The 15,136-nt window shown below is 33.3% G+C and overlaps 1 protein-coding gene across 2 annotated transcripts in view; it reads left to right on the top strand.

The window, feature by feature from the left end:
- CLINT1 (clathrin interactor 1) overlaps nt 1-15,136 on the top strand; it is a 59,446-nt gene that overhangs the window by 26,424 nt on the left and 17,886 nt on the right. For both annotated transcript variants that reach the window (XM_052643010.1, XM_052643009.1), the window contains exons 2-6: nt 6,286-6,390; nt 6,926-7,022; nt 8,493-8,601; nt 9,544-9,708; nt 12,681-12,858. In XM_052643010.1, coding sequence (XP_052498970.1) covers nt 6,286-6,390; nt 6,926-7,022; nt 8,493-8,601; nt 9,544-9,708; nt 12,681-12,858 — 654 coding nt within the window. The remainder of the gene's footprint in view (nt 1-6,285; nt 6,391-6,925; nt 7,023-8,492; nt 8,602-9,543; nt 9,709-12,680; nt 12,859-15,136) is intronic.

Raw genomic sequence — 15,136 nt, 5'->3', positions numbered from 1 at the left:
CAGATTTTAGATGTCTTCAGTCTCAGTTATTTCCTATTTAAACTGATGTTTTCTTTGCATTGCTTTTAAGAATATGTATGTTTAAGAGAGGAGTACATTGGTTTCCTCCTTTTTAACTGGTTAGTTTGTATTTAATTTTAGTAAAACCAAAGGAAATGTAATTTCCATGACCAAGAATATATTTTTTAAAATACTAATTCAGCATTTAGTTCTTTTTGTAGCATAACTTGTGATATCATCTTACATATAAACTATATTAACTAGTAGACTATTAGCTTAGGTGATACTATTAATTCTCTGATTCTGCAGCATTATGGCATAATAGGAAATGGGCTACATTTAATTAGAATTCAAAACCCTGACAGTTTGGATATCTATTGGTATTTACTAGTCTTTTCATCCTGAGTGTAAGTTTTATTTAAACTTCTCTACCAAAGAGATGCTATTAAATATTTTTCCCTTCCTCCTCTCTCAAATTTTTAAATTACTTTTTGGTAGAGGGACTTTGCTAGTAGTGGCAGCACTGAAGAGAAAGTGGCAAGCATTGGGTTTGTTATTTTGTTTCTTCAGTAGTTTTCAATAGTTAACTTGCTAGTTTTCTTATGGAGGGAGTACTGTAGTTTTTTTCTTTGTTTTAGCATTGTAGCTATTTTATAACTAAGATGCTATGTAATCAAACACGATAATATCGGCTTTAGCAGCATTAATTTCTGTACTGAACCATTACTTGTGTTAGGACATTATTCATTGCTTTGTGTTTCATTTTCAGATCCAGAAAGGGCTTTTTTTTTTTTTTAATGGGTAGCAAATACCCAGCCAAGTAGATGAACCAATTTTCCCACCTCCCCTCCCCATTTCTATACAGTAAGATTTTTTGATAAAAATGAAGGTTATGTATTTGTCGAATTTAGGAGTACTAGACTTCTTGGTTATTGACCATAAATTTGATAGCATTCACAGGATTGTAGTAACATCTAACTTGGTTTTAAAATATGAGTATTGAACCTGTAATTGTTCAGCTTGCAAATAAGGGCAATGTGGTGAAGACCATCATCCCCTGATGAAAAATGAATGTCACATGGTCCATTAACTAGCTTTTAGAGCAAGTATTTTTAAAATTATTTCCCTGCTATTTTGGTTAGAAACATTTTTTAAAAGGAACAGATTTTCCTGGCTTATGTAACTTGTTACCTGAGAAAACTGTCTTTTATCAGTGTTTATTTTAAGAGTATGTTATTGTTTTTAATAAGTTTTAAAAAGATTATTTTAGAGGGAGCATGATAATTTTACCTATATCATAAAAGTATATTCTGAAATCTGTGGCATTGAGAGGTCACTTTTAAATATAGATTTTAATATCTAGAATCATTCTTCTCTAATACAGTGTTTTTTAAAGCAAGTTAATTTCAATATTGGTCCCTAAGTTGATCCCTGTGGTTTTACACAGGTAGCATTTGGTATACATATTTTAGGATGTGTACATACATATGTGTAGTTACTAGTTTGCTGCAATTATTAGTCTGATAATAATAAGACATTCAGTTGAGTTCAGTTCAGTTCAATTGCTCAGTCCGACATTGGAAGTACAAATAATACTCATTTGATCTACCATGATGCTTATTTGCCTATTAATAGTTAAAATGTTGCTAATGATGATATAATACTCATTTGTATTCTTAATGGCATTTTAATACTTTCCCCTTTGTTACAATATAATATTCATGGGGGAAATTTTGGAAAATACGGGAAAAAGAAAATAGTTTGAAGAAAAAAAAAAAACCATTATTTAAAACCATTAGTTTGAATGCTGCGTTTGTCTCTTGTCTCTGCCTCTGTTTTTCTGACTCTCTTATGTATGTAAGTGTGGATGTTCGTATGAAAAAACACAAACTGAAAACTGTCCAATAGAAAATACTGCTAAATATTTTCTCCTGAACTCAGAATGAAGTCTTTATAGTAACTTTGAAACAAAAAGTAGAAACTATTAAAAATATGGACCCATTTGATTTCATTTTTTAAATGTAAAATTTAAAAGCAGGCTAGGAAAAAGACTTTTTACTAAATCAGTTTCAATTTTCATTATCCTTTGTTAGCAGTTAGGACTGGATTATACCCATACTTTACCTTTTCTCTTGGTTTGTAGTTTTGTTTTAGCAAAGAATATTCTTGAATTTTTGGCAGAAAAAAAAGTCCATAAGACTAAGTTTTTTCTTGTCTGTTATTTTACTGATTCTTCTTTAAGGATGTTAGAAGAATCATTGACCATCTGTAGGTCAAAACTCCATTTTAGCTTTTACTTTCAACCAATTTTGCCTCTAAACCCTGGACCAAAATTATTACCAAGTAAAATAATGTGGTATTTTATCAGTAGTGACCAGTGAAATAAGGAGAAAATGGGGAATAAAGAGGAGGGCCAAAATAAACACTAATTGTTTACAAATTGAATAACTGAATATTAGACATTAATTGAATATTGACTGTTCATATAGCCATAGCAGTGTATGTAGAGGACTTGAGGATGTAACTGTTAGTAGTTGGAAATTGAAAATCCAGTGATTTGAGTGTAGTGCTGGGTTGTTCAGAGTTAAGTACTCCTCTTGGAGACTGGTAGTCAGTCTTGTATCCTATTGCTGGGATGTTATAAGGAGCAAATGTGAAAGTGTGTAAGTGGTTTGATTTCAATTGTGGGTTTTATCCTTATAAAAAGCAGTAGTTCTGTATTGCTTTAAGGTAAAAATCTTTAGCACATGGTCATTCCCTGGTAATTTCCTGTAATTTTGTTTGTGGAGTGGATCCTCAACCTTTGTCTGAATTTTCTGTGTTTTAAAAAACTGATGAGAGATCCCCCTCTAGTGTCTGAATTATCCATTCTTAAAACATTTGTGTCAGTGGTAAGTTTTAGGAATTAAGCTAGCTGTGTTTTCCTTTCACATCTGGACATGATTTTTTTTTTTTTTTTTTTTTTAGCTTTTCATTTATGGGAGAAAGCAGGGAGTTATTTTCCTTTCTTAAAAAGGTCGCTAGAATTATGGGCAGGGTGTGGATTGGGGGCAATAGAAAACATGGATGGGAAGGATCAAAATGCTATTTTTACCTTTTTAGAAATAATTATTTTTAAATAACCTGGAATAAGGCCAAACTATACAGTGTCGTTTTGTTTTAGTTTACATTTGTTCCTGAATTAAGTGTAGCTTTAAAATACTTCATTTTGGAATTCTTGATGCCATTAGATCTTATCCTGAGTGGTTTCAATTTCTGGAAAGCAATGGTTTCATTGGAAAATGGTTTCAAAATAGAACCTGATACTTTTCATGGAGTTTTCTAACTTTGTTACTTTTTCTTACTATTGTTGCCATATTTTTCCATATTGTTGCCATTTTGTATTGTGAGTGTGTTCTAATGGCAAGTTGTCCTTTTACATAGTTGCCATTGTTTTTCAACCAAGGAAATAGGAGATTCTTAAGCTATTGGCTTTCTGCCACCTCTTCCTCTTGAACACACAGCGCTCAAACACACAGGCCTTCAGTTAAGGATCTTGTGAAGGGTTAGGGAAACAGGACCTTTCTCATTTGACCCATGGGCTTTTGTAACTTGAACAAGGAAAGTAGTGTTCTGAAAGCTGCAGCATTTATGAAGGCTCTTGTAAAAATATTTCATGTACATGGACTAGAGATTAACTCTTTTCATCTCGTTCTTCAACAAATTAAACAGTGCAAACAATTTCAAGTGCTTTCTTGGTCATGAAATTCTTGGATGAATTTTAATCCTAATTGCTATTGTTCATTCCCACACTGCATTGACACTATTAACTCCCTAATGCATGCATTTTTCAACCAGTAAGATAAACAAAAGCATTTTGAAATCTGTTTTTTTGTGGCATCTTAAATTGCAGATATGCCATTGGCTGCCTTGATTTTATTTTGGTTCCACTGTTAGCAAAAATTAGGAAAAAAATTATCTCTTTATATTTATACATAAAATTGCCGATAGAATGATTACTGGGTTTTTATAAAAGTCCATTCATTAATAGTCTTAAATTTTAAAGAGGCAGTAGAGACCATGGATTTATTTTAGTGCTAGGGAAATAATTTGTATTTGTGTTATCAAACCAGTGTAGCTTTCTCTAAGATTTGAAAGAAAGTAATAGAATTTCACTTTTCTACCTTAATAGAACTGAATTCTGAATGTAAACCTAGAAGCCAGATTAGTTTTGTGATTTGGCAAGTCATTTATACATAATGGTTCCTTTAAGATTTGAACTAGTACTGTTTATTAATTTAAGTATTTGTAATAAATTTGAAGTTTATATGTGAGAGATTTGAGTGCCAGTTATTAACAAAACTTCATTACTTAAAACATGTAACTTTTTTGATAACTGAAAAACCATATAACAAAAGTGGGATAGATATAGCTAATGTCATTGTCACATCATGTTTAGTTGTTCAGTTGTGTCTGATTCTTTGTGACCCCATGGACTATAGTCCACCAGGCCCCTCTGTCGTGGGAATTGTTTCTCCAAGGCAGGAATACTGGAGTTGGTAGCCATTCCCTTCTCCAGGGAATCTTCCCAACCCAGCCTTCGAACTAGGGTCTCCTGCATCACAGGCAGCTTCTTCACCATCTGAGCCATCCGGGAAGCCCATCAGTTCAGTTCAGTCGCTCAGTCGTGTCCGACTCTTTGCTACCCCATGAATCGCAGCACGCCAGGCCTCCCTGTCCACCACCAACTCCCGAAGTTCACTCAGACTCACGTCCGTCGAGTCAGTGATGCCATCCAGCCATCTCATCCTCCGTCGTCCCCTTCTCCTCCTGCCCCCAATCCCTCCCAGCATCAGAGTCTTTTCCAGTGAGTCAGCTCTTCGCATGAGGTGGCCAAAGTACTGGAGTTTCAGCTTTAGCATCATTCCTTCCAAAGAAATCTGATCTCCTTCAGAATGGACTGGTTGGATCTCCTTGCAGTCCAAGAGACTCTCAAGAGTCTTCTCCAACACCACAGTTCAAAAGCATCAATTCTTCGGTGCTCAGGTTTCTTCATAGTCCAACTCTCACATCCATACATCACCACTGGAAACCATAGCCTTGACTAGACGGACCTTTGTTGGCAAAGTAATGTCTCTGCCCATAGTAGTTAACAAATTCTCACTTTTTGATTATTGCTAAAACTCAGTTTTAAGTGGAAGATTTGAATTACCAAATTCACAGGCATCTGTTACAATAATTTTTTATGTAATAATTGGAGCTCTCTATGTCAAATGAGCACTACTACAGTATGTCACATTCTCAAAGTATTTATTCCTCAGAATGTTTTTGAATTCTTAAATCCATTTAAGCATGAGAAATTCTTTTTTAACAACCAGATGTTTTGCCACCTCATATCTTAATTGTAAGGTGCTTTTTTCAATGGTAGTTCTTTCTTATAAAAATATTACTTAATATTTTAAAGTTCTAATAGGGGATATTAGCTAGACACTGTACCATGGTATACCATTTGATATGTTACTCTTTGAGGTAGTAAATAGTATTCCTCCTTATTCCCATTTTTACATTTAAGAAAACTAAGAGAAGTAAAATAATTTTGCTAAATATCACAAAGTAATTTTAGTCAGATCTCTCTGACTCCTAGAACCCATGTTTTGGACCACTGATGAAGTCTTAAGTGAAAATTAAATACATTGTCATATGATCCTCTGATGGAATATTATGTAGCCATTAAAAGTAAGGGTTACAGTGACATAGAAAATGTATGTGGTACAGTAAATGAAAAAAGGCAAGGATTACAGTTAAAATCCATAGTGATTCTAGACATCTTTAGTGTTATGTTTGATTTTTTATTGTGTGTTAATTTAAATACAGTATAAATAATATTCAGCTTCTACATAATTTTGCTCATTAACTTAAAGAATTTCTGTAAACAGGGAACCTAAGACTGAATGTAAACCAGGTCTGGTCAGCAAACTGACAAGTTAGTTTTATAATAGACTTTAGCATGTTCAATTTCCTTTTTAATTTGACCTAAAGCCATTTTTTACTGGACTTACGCCAGCTCTAATGTAATCTCTCATTTATATTCTTGAAGGCTAATGGAATAGTAAAATCTTCCTAAAGATAACTTAAATGTGTTATATAGTGTCCTAAGGGTAGCTTGTGCACAAAAGATGTTTTCTTTCCCACCCTGTAGAGGTATCTCATTAGGACACCCAGTAGTGTCATTATTAAGTTTTCATGTGTTTCTCAGTTTTGATGCTAATCTTTGTGTGTATGTGCGTGCATTTTTTTTGTCTTCAGCACCAATGTGGTTATGAATTATTCAGAGATCGAGTCTAAGGTTCGAGAAGCAACGAATGACGATCCTTGGGGACCTTCTGGGCAACTCATGGGAGAGATTGCCAAGTAAGTGATAATTTGACTCAGCGGTGTAGAAAGAATGCAACTATCTTTACCCAGAAATGTGAAATTTGCTTTCAGTTTTAAACTGTTCAACTGCCAGATATAATAAATTTTGCATATAATCGTTCTGATATCAGTGCAGGAAATTTTATAAGGATCCATTCCTTCTAAATATTAGCTCAATAAAGTAAAACAAAATTTTTCTTTTTCAATGAAGTTTAGAGACTTCCTGTAGCTTAACTATGTAAAATTTTGACAAATGCATATAAAATGACTTAAAACTAGGAAATTTTTTTCCTGACAAACATCTGGCTGACTATGCCACTGAATGAAGGGCTTATGAAATATGATATTAGTGGGATTTACATGCTAGATACTATATAAAATAGACATTTTTAAGGTACCATATCTAAATTTTTTTTAATTAAACTTATTTTTTAAAGCTATTTAGGAAAATACAGTAACTTAGAACAAGCCTGCCATCTACTGTCAAAATCAACATACTACAAACTCTTGAGGAAAACTGTTCTTTTTTCAGGGCTACCTTTATGTATGAACAATTTCCAGAACTTATGAACATGCTTTGGTCACGAATGTTAAAAGACAACAAAAAAAATTGGAGAAGAGTTTATAAGGTATGGGTATTAGTCTGTGCTTATTACTTGACATGTAGAAGACGTGAAATTTTAAAGTGTACATACATAAGTGATTATGATAGACACTGAATCCTAGAATAGAATATTCTAAAACAGATAAAAAATTGATTTGCTATTTGAGTTGTGTTTTTTAGTCACCATAAACAGCTATTCATATATTTGAGCATATTGAAAGTAATGAATCTATAGTAGTATCTGTGTTTAGTGTTTGAGCATTTAAGATAAAAACCACCCTCTAATATCATTTGTCATCTCTACATAAAACTTTTCCAGTAGTGTTACAGTATTGTGCACCAGAAATGTGTCATTTTTAAATATAATAAAATAAATTCTAAATCATTAAAATTCTAACATTTTAAAACTTGCATATATGTACTCTTCTGTTAGAATCCTTTCATTTAATTCTGATCTCATCATATAGTGTAGAATTCTAAACAAGATAGTAAGCGGTTCTTCCACCTCCACTATATTTTCTTGCTGCTTGCAGTTTTTTTATGCTTTCCAAAATGTCATTATAATATTCATATATGAAACTTTAAAAGTAACATTTCTGGCTTTCAGCGTTAAAAATTAGTTGCTTTATTTAGTTCTATGTTTTTGATGTTGTTTGTTTCTGAAAACATTTACTGTCATTTCTTTAGCTTGTACAGTAGTAGTGATGAAATAGTTTAAATTCCTATAAATTAATTTTTTATAATTAGAGTTTTGTTTTAATAATTCTAGAGTAAACTACTTTTTTTAAAGAATAAATTCCTGCTCAGATGAGTTTTTTGTCCCTCAATTCTCCAGCCTAACTAGATTTTCATAGGTCTAATCATCTTTATGTGAGGTTTGTTCCAAACAAAGTTTAGAATTGAGAATTCAGTGATTTTTAGTGCATTCACAAAGTTGTGCGTTGTTACTACTGTCTAAATCAGAACAGTTTTCATCATCTCAAAAAGAAATTCTTAATGTTTTTTTCTCATATTTGTTGGTAGCAAGTTTTTTAAACAAAAGCTACATCACAAACCTCCCAAGTTAAATTTTATTTGGGAAAAGTGCTGTGAGATCATATAATTACCAAATAATTATTTTCTTTAAACTAACGTTTCTAACAGTAAAACTGAATCAGCTTTCTAAAAGCTTAGTGTTCATTTATATCATACATTCAGATTTTTCCTAACATCTAATTTTTTAAAAATCTTTTGACACATGTATCCAGTTGACGTTTTATAATTATTTATTATGCTTGGTGTAAGAGGAACTCTAAATTGAAAATATGAGGTTTTAAATGTACTTAAAGTCTAATGTATGGTAAAGAACGCCCTCCGCCCCCCCACACACACATATACACACACACACACATACAGATTATTTATTTGCTGTTAGATTTTATTTTTTTTAAGCTATTTACCAGAGCTCTACCAGAATTTATTTTGTTAAATCATTTGGTGCTTTGTATTTTTACAGTCATTGCTGCTCCTAGCTTACCTCATAAGGAATGGATCAGAGCGTGTTGTTACAAGTGCCAGAGAACACATTTATGATTTGCGATCCCTGGAAAATTACCACTTTGTAGGTGAGCAATAGAAAAACCTTATAAGCAAATTAAAACAGTAGTTGGAGTTGTCAGTCACCTGAACCAGCTTAGAAGCTTCTCTGCTCTAATTAGAATGTGACTGTTGCTGGTTGTGTGACGAGTGCAGAATCCAAGACGTGGGGCCCTAGAGTATTAATTAGTGAAGACAAGAACTTGCAGAAAAGACTGGCTAATAACAACAGAACCAACACAACATGAGTGTTCGGGTTTATATTAAAATATGCACTGGAGACTGGTCCCCTGTGGTGTCCATAAAGGAATAGCTTTAATCATATGGGAAGAAAAGGTTAGAGCTCCAAAACACACACATCTGTTTGAAGCTGGGGTTTTTTTCCTCCCACCAAATAATATTTACTGTGCAAAGGCAGCAAGGCCAGAGTGTGTTTTGAATGTGAAAGAGGATACAGAATGAACCACATTTCATTTTGTAGTATACCCCAGTTGAAAACACTTTAAAATTTCAGTTTTTCAGCTATACTAAATCCTGGTAATTAGTGTTTTCAAACTTGTATTGGGGAGAGGAAGGCATTTAGGTGCTTTTCAGTCATTAAAATGTAGATTTTGTTTTGTTAAAATACTATAGAAAGAGAAAACATTTTTGGATATTAGTCCATTTTTGTATGGTTATTGTTAGTAATCCTTTTTAGTGGATATTTAATTGATTTTGCTTGGCACCGTCATCTGTGCTCCTTTTTAGTTCATTTCTGCAAGCTCTTATAAGCCAGAATTGTCTCTCAAGACTTAGGATTTGATGAGGAAATGACAAAATTCAGTAACACAGTTTGCCTCTTTTTATTAATTTAAAAATATTGAAGGTGGTTTCTTACGTTGAAATTTTCATGTCTTTGCGTGTGTGTTAAAAGGTTTAATACATATTAACTGAATTCTTAAGGTTTTGTTTCTCCCTTACCATCCTCACAGATGAGCATGGCAAGGATCAGGGTATCAATATTCGCCAGAAGGTGAAAGAATTGGTTGAATTTGCCCAGGATGATGACAGGCTTCGTGAAGAGCGAAAGAAAGCCAAGAAGAACAAAGACAAATATGTTGGGGTTTCCTCAGACAGTGTTGGAGGATTCAGATACAGTGAGTATCAAAGACAGATTAGCACCTGAACATCAGTTTAGCTTCTTGGGTATATTTTAAGAATCACAGAAGACAAAAATGCTATTTTGAATATATATGATACTAAGACATATGTAATACTCATTTTGTTTCCTTTGGATCCTCTGGATCTATTTTTTTACTTTTGTGGTTCAAGAATATGATTTTAATCATTAAGCATTATTGAATGACCAAACTTTGAGTTGACATACAAAGAATAAAATAGATATATGTCCTTTCCTCTTGGAGTTCCCATTCTAAGAAGAAAAGGATTCCTCTAACTTAACCATTTAGAGCAGTTAAAAAAAGTGATCAGGAGATTCATCCTGTTAATTCAAAACCAGTTTAGTTATATTTTTGGCTAAAAATAGAGCTGCAAGTTAGTCCATCCTTAATTCCCTCCCTTAATTAAGCACTATGTTAATTTGATGTAGAAAAAGGTAACGATACCATCAGTTTTTCATCTAGGCCTGTCACATATATGTTCTTAATATATTTAAGGACAGCTAGAACATTCATCTCTCATGTTTATTTTTAATGTATAATATAGTTTTCCTAAAATAGGTCACTAGGTAGGTGCTTGAAACAGATACAGAAAGTAAGAACTCTGTTTCACAATATGTTCCTTTGGACTCGTTCTGTCTTCTGTGAATGCTGACAGTCCCTTGCCATTTTGTGTAAGGGACTGGCCAAAGCTTTGTATACTTAGCAGCTGCATATTGGAACTCTCTAACCATCCACAACCATCGCTGTTTTTTATATTTGAATTTCACTGAGATCTCATGATTCTTCATTGTAAACATGTAAAAATCTTCTATTTCTTACTTTGTGAGTATTTATAAAATATCTTCACTCTTTTGCTCCTCTGCTTTTCTTGCCATTAAAGAAAAAGTACTGCACTTAATAGGCTAATGTTTCTAATGGCAGAAAAATTCCTTTTATGTCTCATATCACATACAAGTCAATCCTTGAATTGGCAAAAATGTTTCTCTTAAATAAATTACATAAATATATTTTGGAGTTCTTGTTTAGGGAAGTAAGTCTTTTAATTTTTTACCCACATATTCAATAGATACTCTATTCTTTAGATTTTTCAAGGTAGCTTTAGCAGATCAATGTGGTTTTTAGCAGAAATAGCTATTTGCCACTCATTTCCTCATTCTACTTGCTAGTAGTCTTTTTTTAAATCAGCGCAATATATAATTAGATGCATTTAGACAATTGAATAAGTTTTTAGACTTCAGAGTGAACTAATTACAGCATTTGCATTCGAGATAGAATTCAGTGTCCTGTGTATCTGCATTGGCTTCTTTTATACGTTGTTTTTAATGCTATATGTATTATTCAGAGACTTAAGTAGTCAACTTTGTAACTATTTTACCTGGTTTTCATTTTGACATTAGAAAATGTCTTGCCAATATGCAGTCTCTTTGACACTTTCTTAGTATAATGCTTACCATGCTAATCAGTTTAGTTTTCATGTGCTTTTTTCATTTTTTCCTATAAACTTGTTTTTTTCAACGCCTAGTTCATCACATTGTTACTAAAGTGTACATATACATTGTTGGAAAGCTACTCACTTTTATAATACCATCCTGGCTTAAATTTTGTTTAGAAAACATTTTGTCATGTTCTCTTTAAGATGGTGATCACTTTCAGATTTAGTAGACATATTTTTAAATCCTCTACTTCTTACAGAAAATTTTGCTCTGTAGTTTTACTTAGTAATTCAACAAAATGATTTTGTTCAATCTCCAATGGGCATGTATGCCATCCGAACTTGCTAACCAACTTTTAAGATAAAAGCTCAATTATCCACCTTTTGATTATTTTGCTGTTTCTCATTGGTCTTTTCTTTTTCTCTGCACCCTGCCTTAGTTTTCAGTCTTCTTCTTTTTAACCTCATGTGATTTCTCCGACATTTTACTCTTGGCTCTTAAGTTTGGACATGGAAATGGAAAAGGTTCCAGTTAGTGCCTACAATTCCTATCTCTCCTCTAGGCCCTCAAGGACAAGGACTAAAACAGATTTGGGGGCTTTTTTCCACTGATCTACTGACTCAATTCACAAATTCACACAGAGGCTCCCTAGGTTTTGCCAGTCCCAGCATATGTTTGGACTTGGTGTTTGTATAGATCATCACTGTTCTGAACCACCTGAGCATATTTCATCATTCTAGTCTGTATAGTTTTTGGTAGTTAGAATATTCTTTTCTTTTTAAAATAATTGAAAGGTGCTTTCCCAGGCGATGAAAGACATTTATTTTTCTAGTTTGATAGTAAAGAATGACAGTTATGAGTCTTTACACTATATTGAGATACGTAGCATTCAGAATAGTGTTTCCTATAGTTTGTGTCTTTTAAGAGATTGTTGCTGTCCAGATACTTTCCTAATAATTGAAAAACCATTAAGAGATGGGAATGAAATATAATGCAATAAGCGACTTCTATAAAAATAAAAAGATTTCAGGACTTCCCAGGCAGTCCAGTGGTTAAGACTCTGCACTTCCGTTGCAGGAGTGCAGGTTCCATCCCTGGTCAGGGAACTAAGATCCCACGTGCCTCGTGGCCAAAACAAACAAACAAAAAACCCCACAAAACCACATAAAAACAAAAAGATTTCCATTTCTCTTTTGCTTATACATCCTGTGTTGGTTTTTGTGTTTTCTTCTACTCCTTTCAATAGCGCTTAAGAACTTCTGGATATGCTGTGCTTTGCATTAAGGTTGTGTAAGTTTTCATAAACAAAAGCTTTTGAATCTGCATTCCTGCCACTTAATGACTGGCACTACATGCTGTGCCTTGCTGTAATTGTGTTGATTCAGCACTGTGGGAGCTTTCTGTTTTCCTTTGAAAACTATTTTATTATGAGAAAAAGCTTCAGAAATAAGGACTATAGACCCCTTTTGAATTTAATGTCCTTAGACTTGCTTCTCTTTTTAATGCTTTATATAGGTGAAAGATACGATCCTGAGCCCAAATCAAAATGGGATGAGGAGTGGGATAAAAACAAGAGTGCTTTTCCATTCAGTGATAAATTAGGTGAACTGAGTGATAAAATTGGAAGCACAATTGATGACACCATCAGCAAGTTCCGGAGGAAAGATAGAGAAGACTCTCCAGAAAGATGCAGGTATTAACACTTTGTCTCCTGGGTCTCTCGGAAAGGGTACTAGATTTATTCAGGTGGGTCTTGGGTTTTTTTGTTTGAGTGTTGGCATTATCTGAAATTCAGCTTTTGTTGTTTGTTTATTTAATGGATTTTATTTTTTAAAGCATTTTTAGTTTCATAGAAAAATTGTGCCTGAAGTACAGGGAGCTGCCACATAATCCCACCTCTCTGAGTAAAAGCGTGTGCTCACACACACACTTTCTCCTGTTACTGACATCTTGCATTCATGTGTACATTTATTAACAATTGAGAACCAGTATTGTTAACTAAACTCTTCAGTTTGCATTAGGGTTCACGGTGTTGTACAGTTGACAGATGCATAGTATCCACCATTACAGAACCACACAGAGTAGTTTCACTCTCCTAAAAGTGCTTGTGTGAAAATATGGAATAGTTTGTGAACTCTTGACCTTGCACAGGGACATACAAGTCTAGTTCCCCAACCAAGGATTGAACACAGGCCATGGCAGTGAAAGTGCCGAGTCCTAACCACTGGATGACCAGGCAGTTCCCAGGACATGCAGATTTTCTCTGTATTGTTCCAGTTTCCATATGTGCTGATTTATGCATATATTGTGTGTGTGTGTATGTACACATACATACATAATATATACAGTATAGCTGTTTATAAGATGCTAGATCAGACATTATTTGCACTTAGTATTGGCACATGTTCCTTGTCTATGTCCATTTATTTCTAAATTTGATCACATTTCCTATATATTATTATTCAGGCTATTTAATTGGATTTTTTTTTCCAGTAAGAACTTTGATGGTTTATTTTGTACTTGAGCATCTGATGATCCAGGGACCTAAGGTACTGCTGAGGGATGATGAAGTTTAGTATATTAGGTTTAAAACAGAAGTTAAGGGGGTTGAAATTTAATTCTTTCTGTGACATTTCATTTAAATTATGTGTCACTGTATACCAGAAAAAAAAAAATCCAGATTGATTTTTGAGCTAAAATATTTTCACATAGTACCGGTATTTTTATAGATTTATTTTCTGATGGTGGGGTATTTGTATTTAGTTTTACATAGAATAGTACTTGGAACATTTTAGCATTCACTTTTTGTTCTTACCTATCAGGATAGCTATTAATTAGTCTTTCTGCCAGTTAAGAGGGTAAAATATATAGCATTTAATTTGCAAAGCAAGTTTTATAAGATCTTTGTCATTTGTGTCTCACCATATTGCTAGTAGGTAGTCTAGAGCAAGGATTTTACCCTTATTTTTTGGAAGTAAAACCTGAGGCCCAATCATCTGTGTGGAACTTGCCTATAGTTACACAGAGATGCAACCACAACTTCAAGTGAGTTCATTTAACTTAAGTACCATCTCTTTTTCTCTTATTAAAAACACTCTTTGACAGTTCAGATTAGGGGTCATGAAAAAGAAATAAAAATACAATTTTGAAACTACTAAGGTTCATCTATGGAATTCCTGTCTATTTATGGAATATGGTCTTTGAAGAACCAGAATTTATTTTTAATAGTTTGAATATATTTTACAACTAGATTTCCAGCTCTTTTATACTGAAAGTGTATGCATATAGTAATAATAAATAGTTGAACTTTGGAAAATTATGCCTACTTCAAATACTCTGTGCTATTTTTCCCTCATTAGTGTTCTTGTGGCCTTAGCATTTACATTTTTGGTTTGATTTAGAAAACATAATGGCCACATATTCTCTTGTTATATTCTGAAGAAGTATGGCAATCAGGTAGGTAGGCTGGTTAGAGATCTAACTATGTACATTCTCGTTCTATTACTTTCTCTTTGCCCTCCACATTCAGTTTTTCTTTGTTTTGCTTTGTCTTCCTATTCCTTTTTTTTCTTTCTGTTTCTCCCTTATTTTTTTTTTTTTTTCTATGTTTGCCTCTAAGACAGGATCTGTTAGAGTTCCTAAATCTTGAGTATTCAGGTTTAAAAGAGTGAAAATTCAGTGTGTGTTGTTTGTTTTAGTAGCTAAAGAGCACGCTAGGGACTTTACATCTTGGAGTATTTGTGAGAGAAGAATGGATTTTTAGACAAAGTTGCATGGGACCTCTTCGGCATGTTATCAGAATTTCAGACTTTTCGTTCAACATTATATTTAGAAATTCTTGAACACTGATCATATATGAAGCTTCCATTTCATTGTGTGCTAGTCAGGTTTCTGTTCTCAACTTGTAAAGAAGTTATCTTGCTCTGGAATCAAATTGAACATGAGAAAGGTAAGAAATTTCAGTTTTAGAT

The sequence above is a fragment of the Budorcas taxicolor genome, chromosome 7 (genome assembly GCF_023091745.1).
Source record: "Budorcas taxicolor isolate Tak-1 chromosome 7, Takin1.1, whole genome shotgun sequence".
Classification (NCBI taxonomy): Eukaryota; Metazoa; Chordata; class Mammalia; order Artiodactyla; family Bovidae; genus Budorcas; species Budorcas taxicolor.
This window is presented reverse-complemented; position numbering and strand designations above follow the sequence as displayed.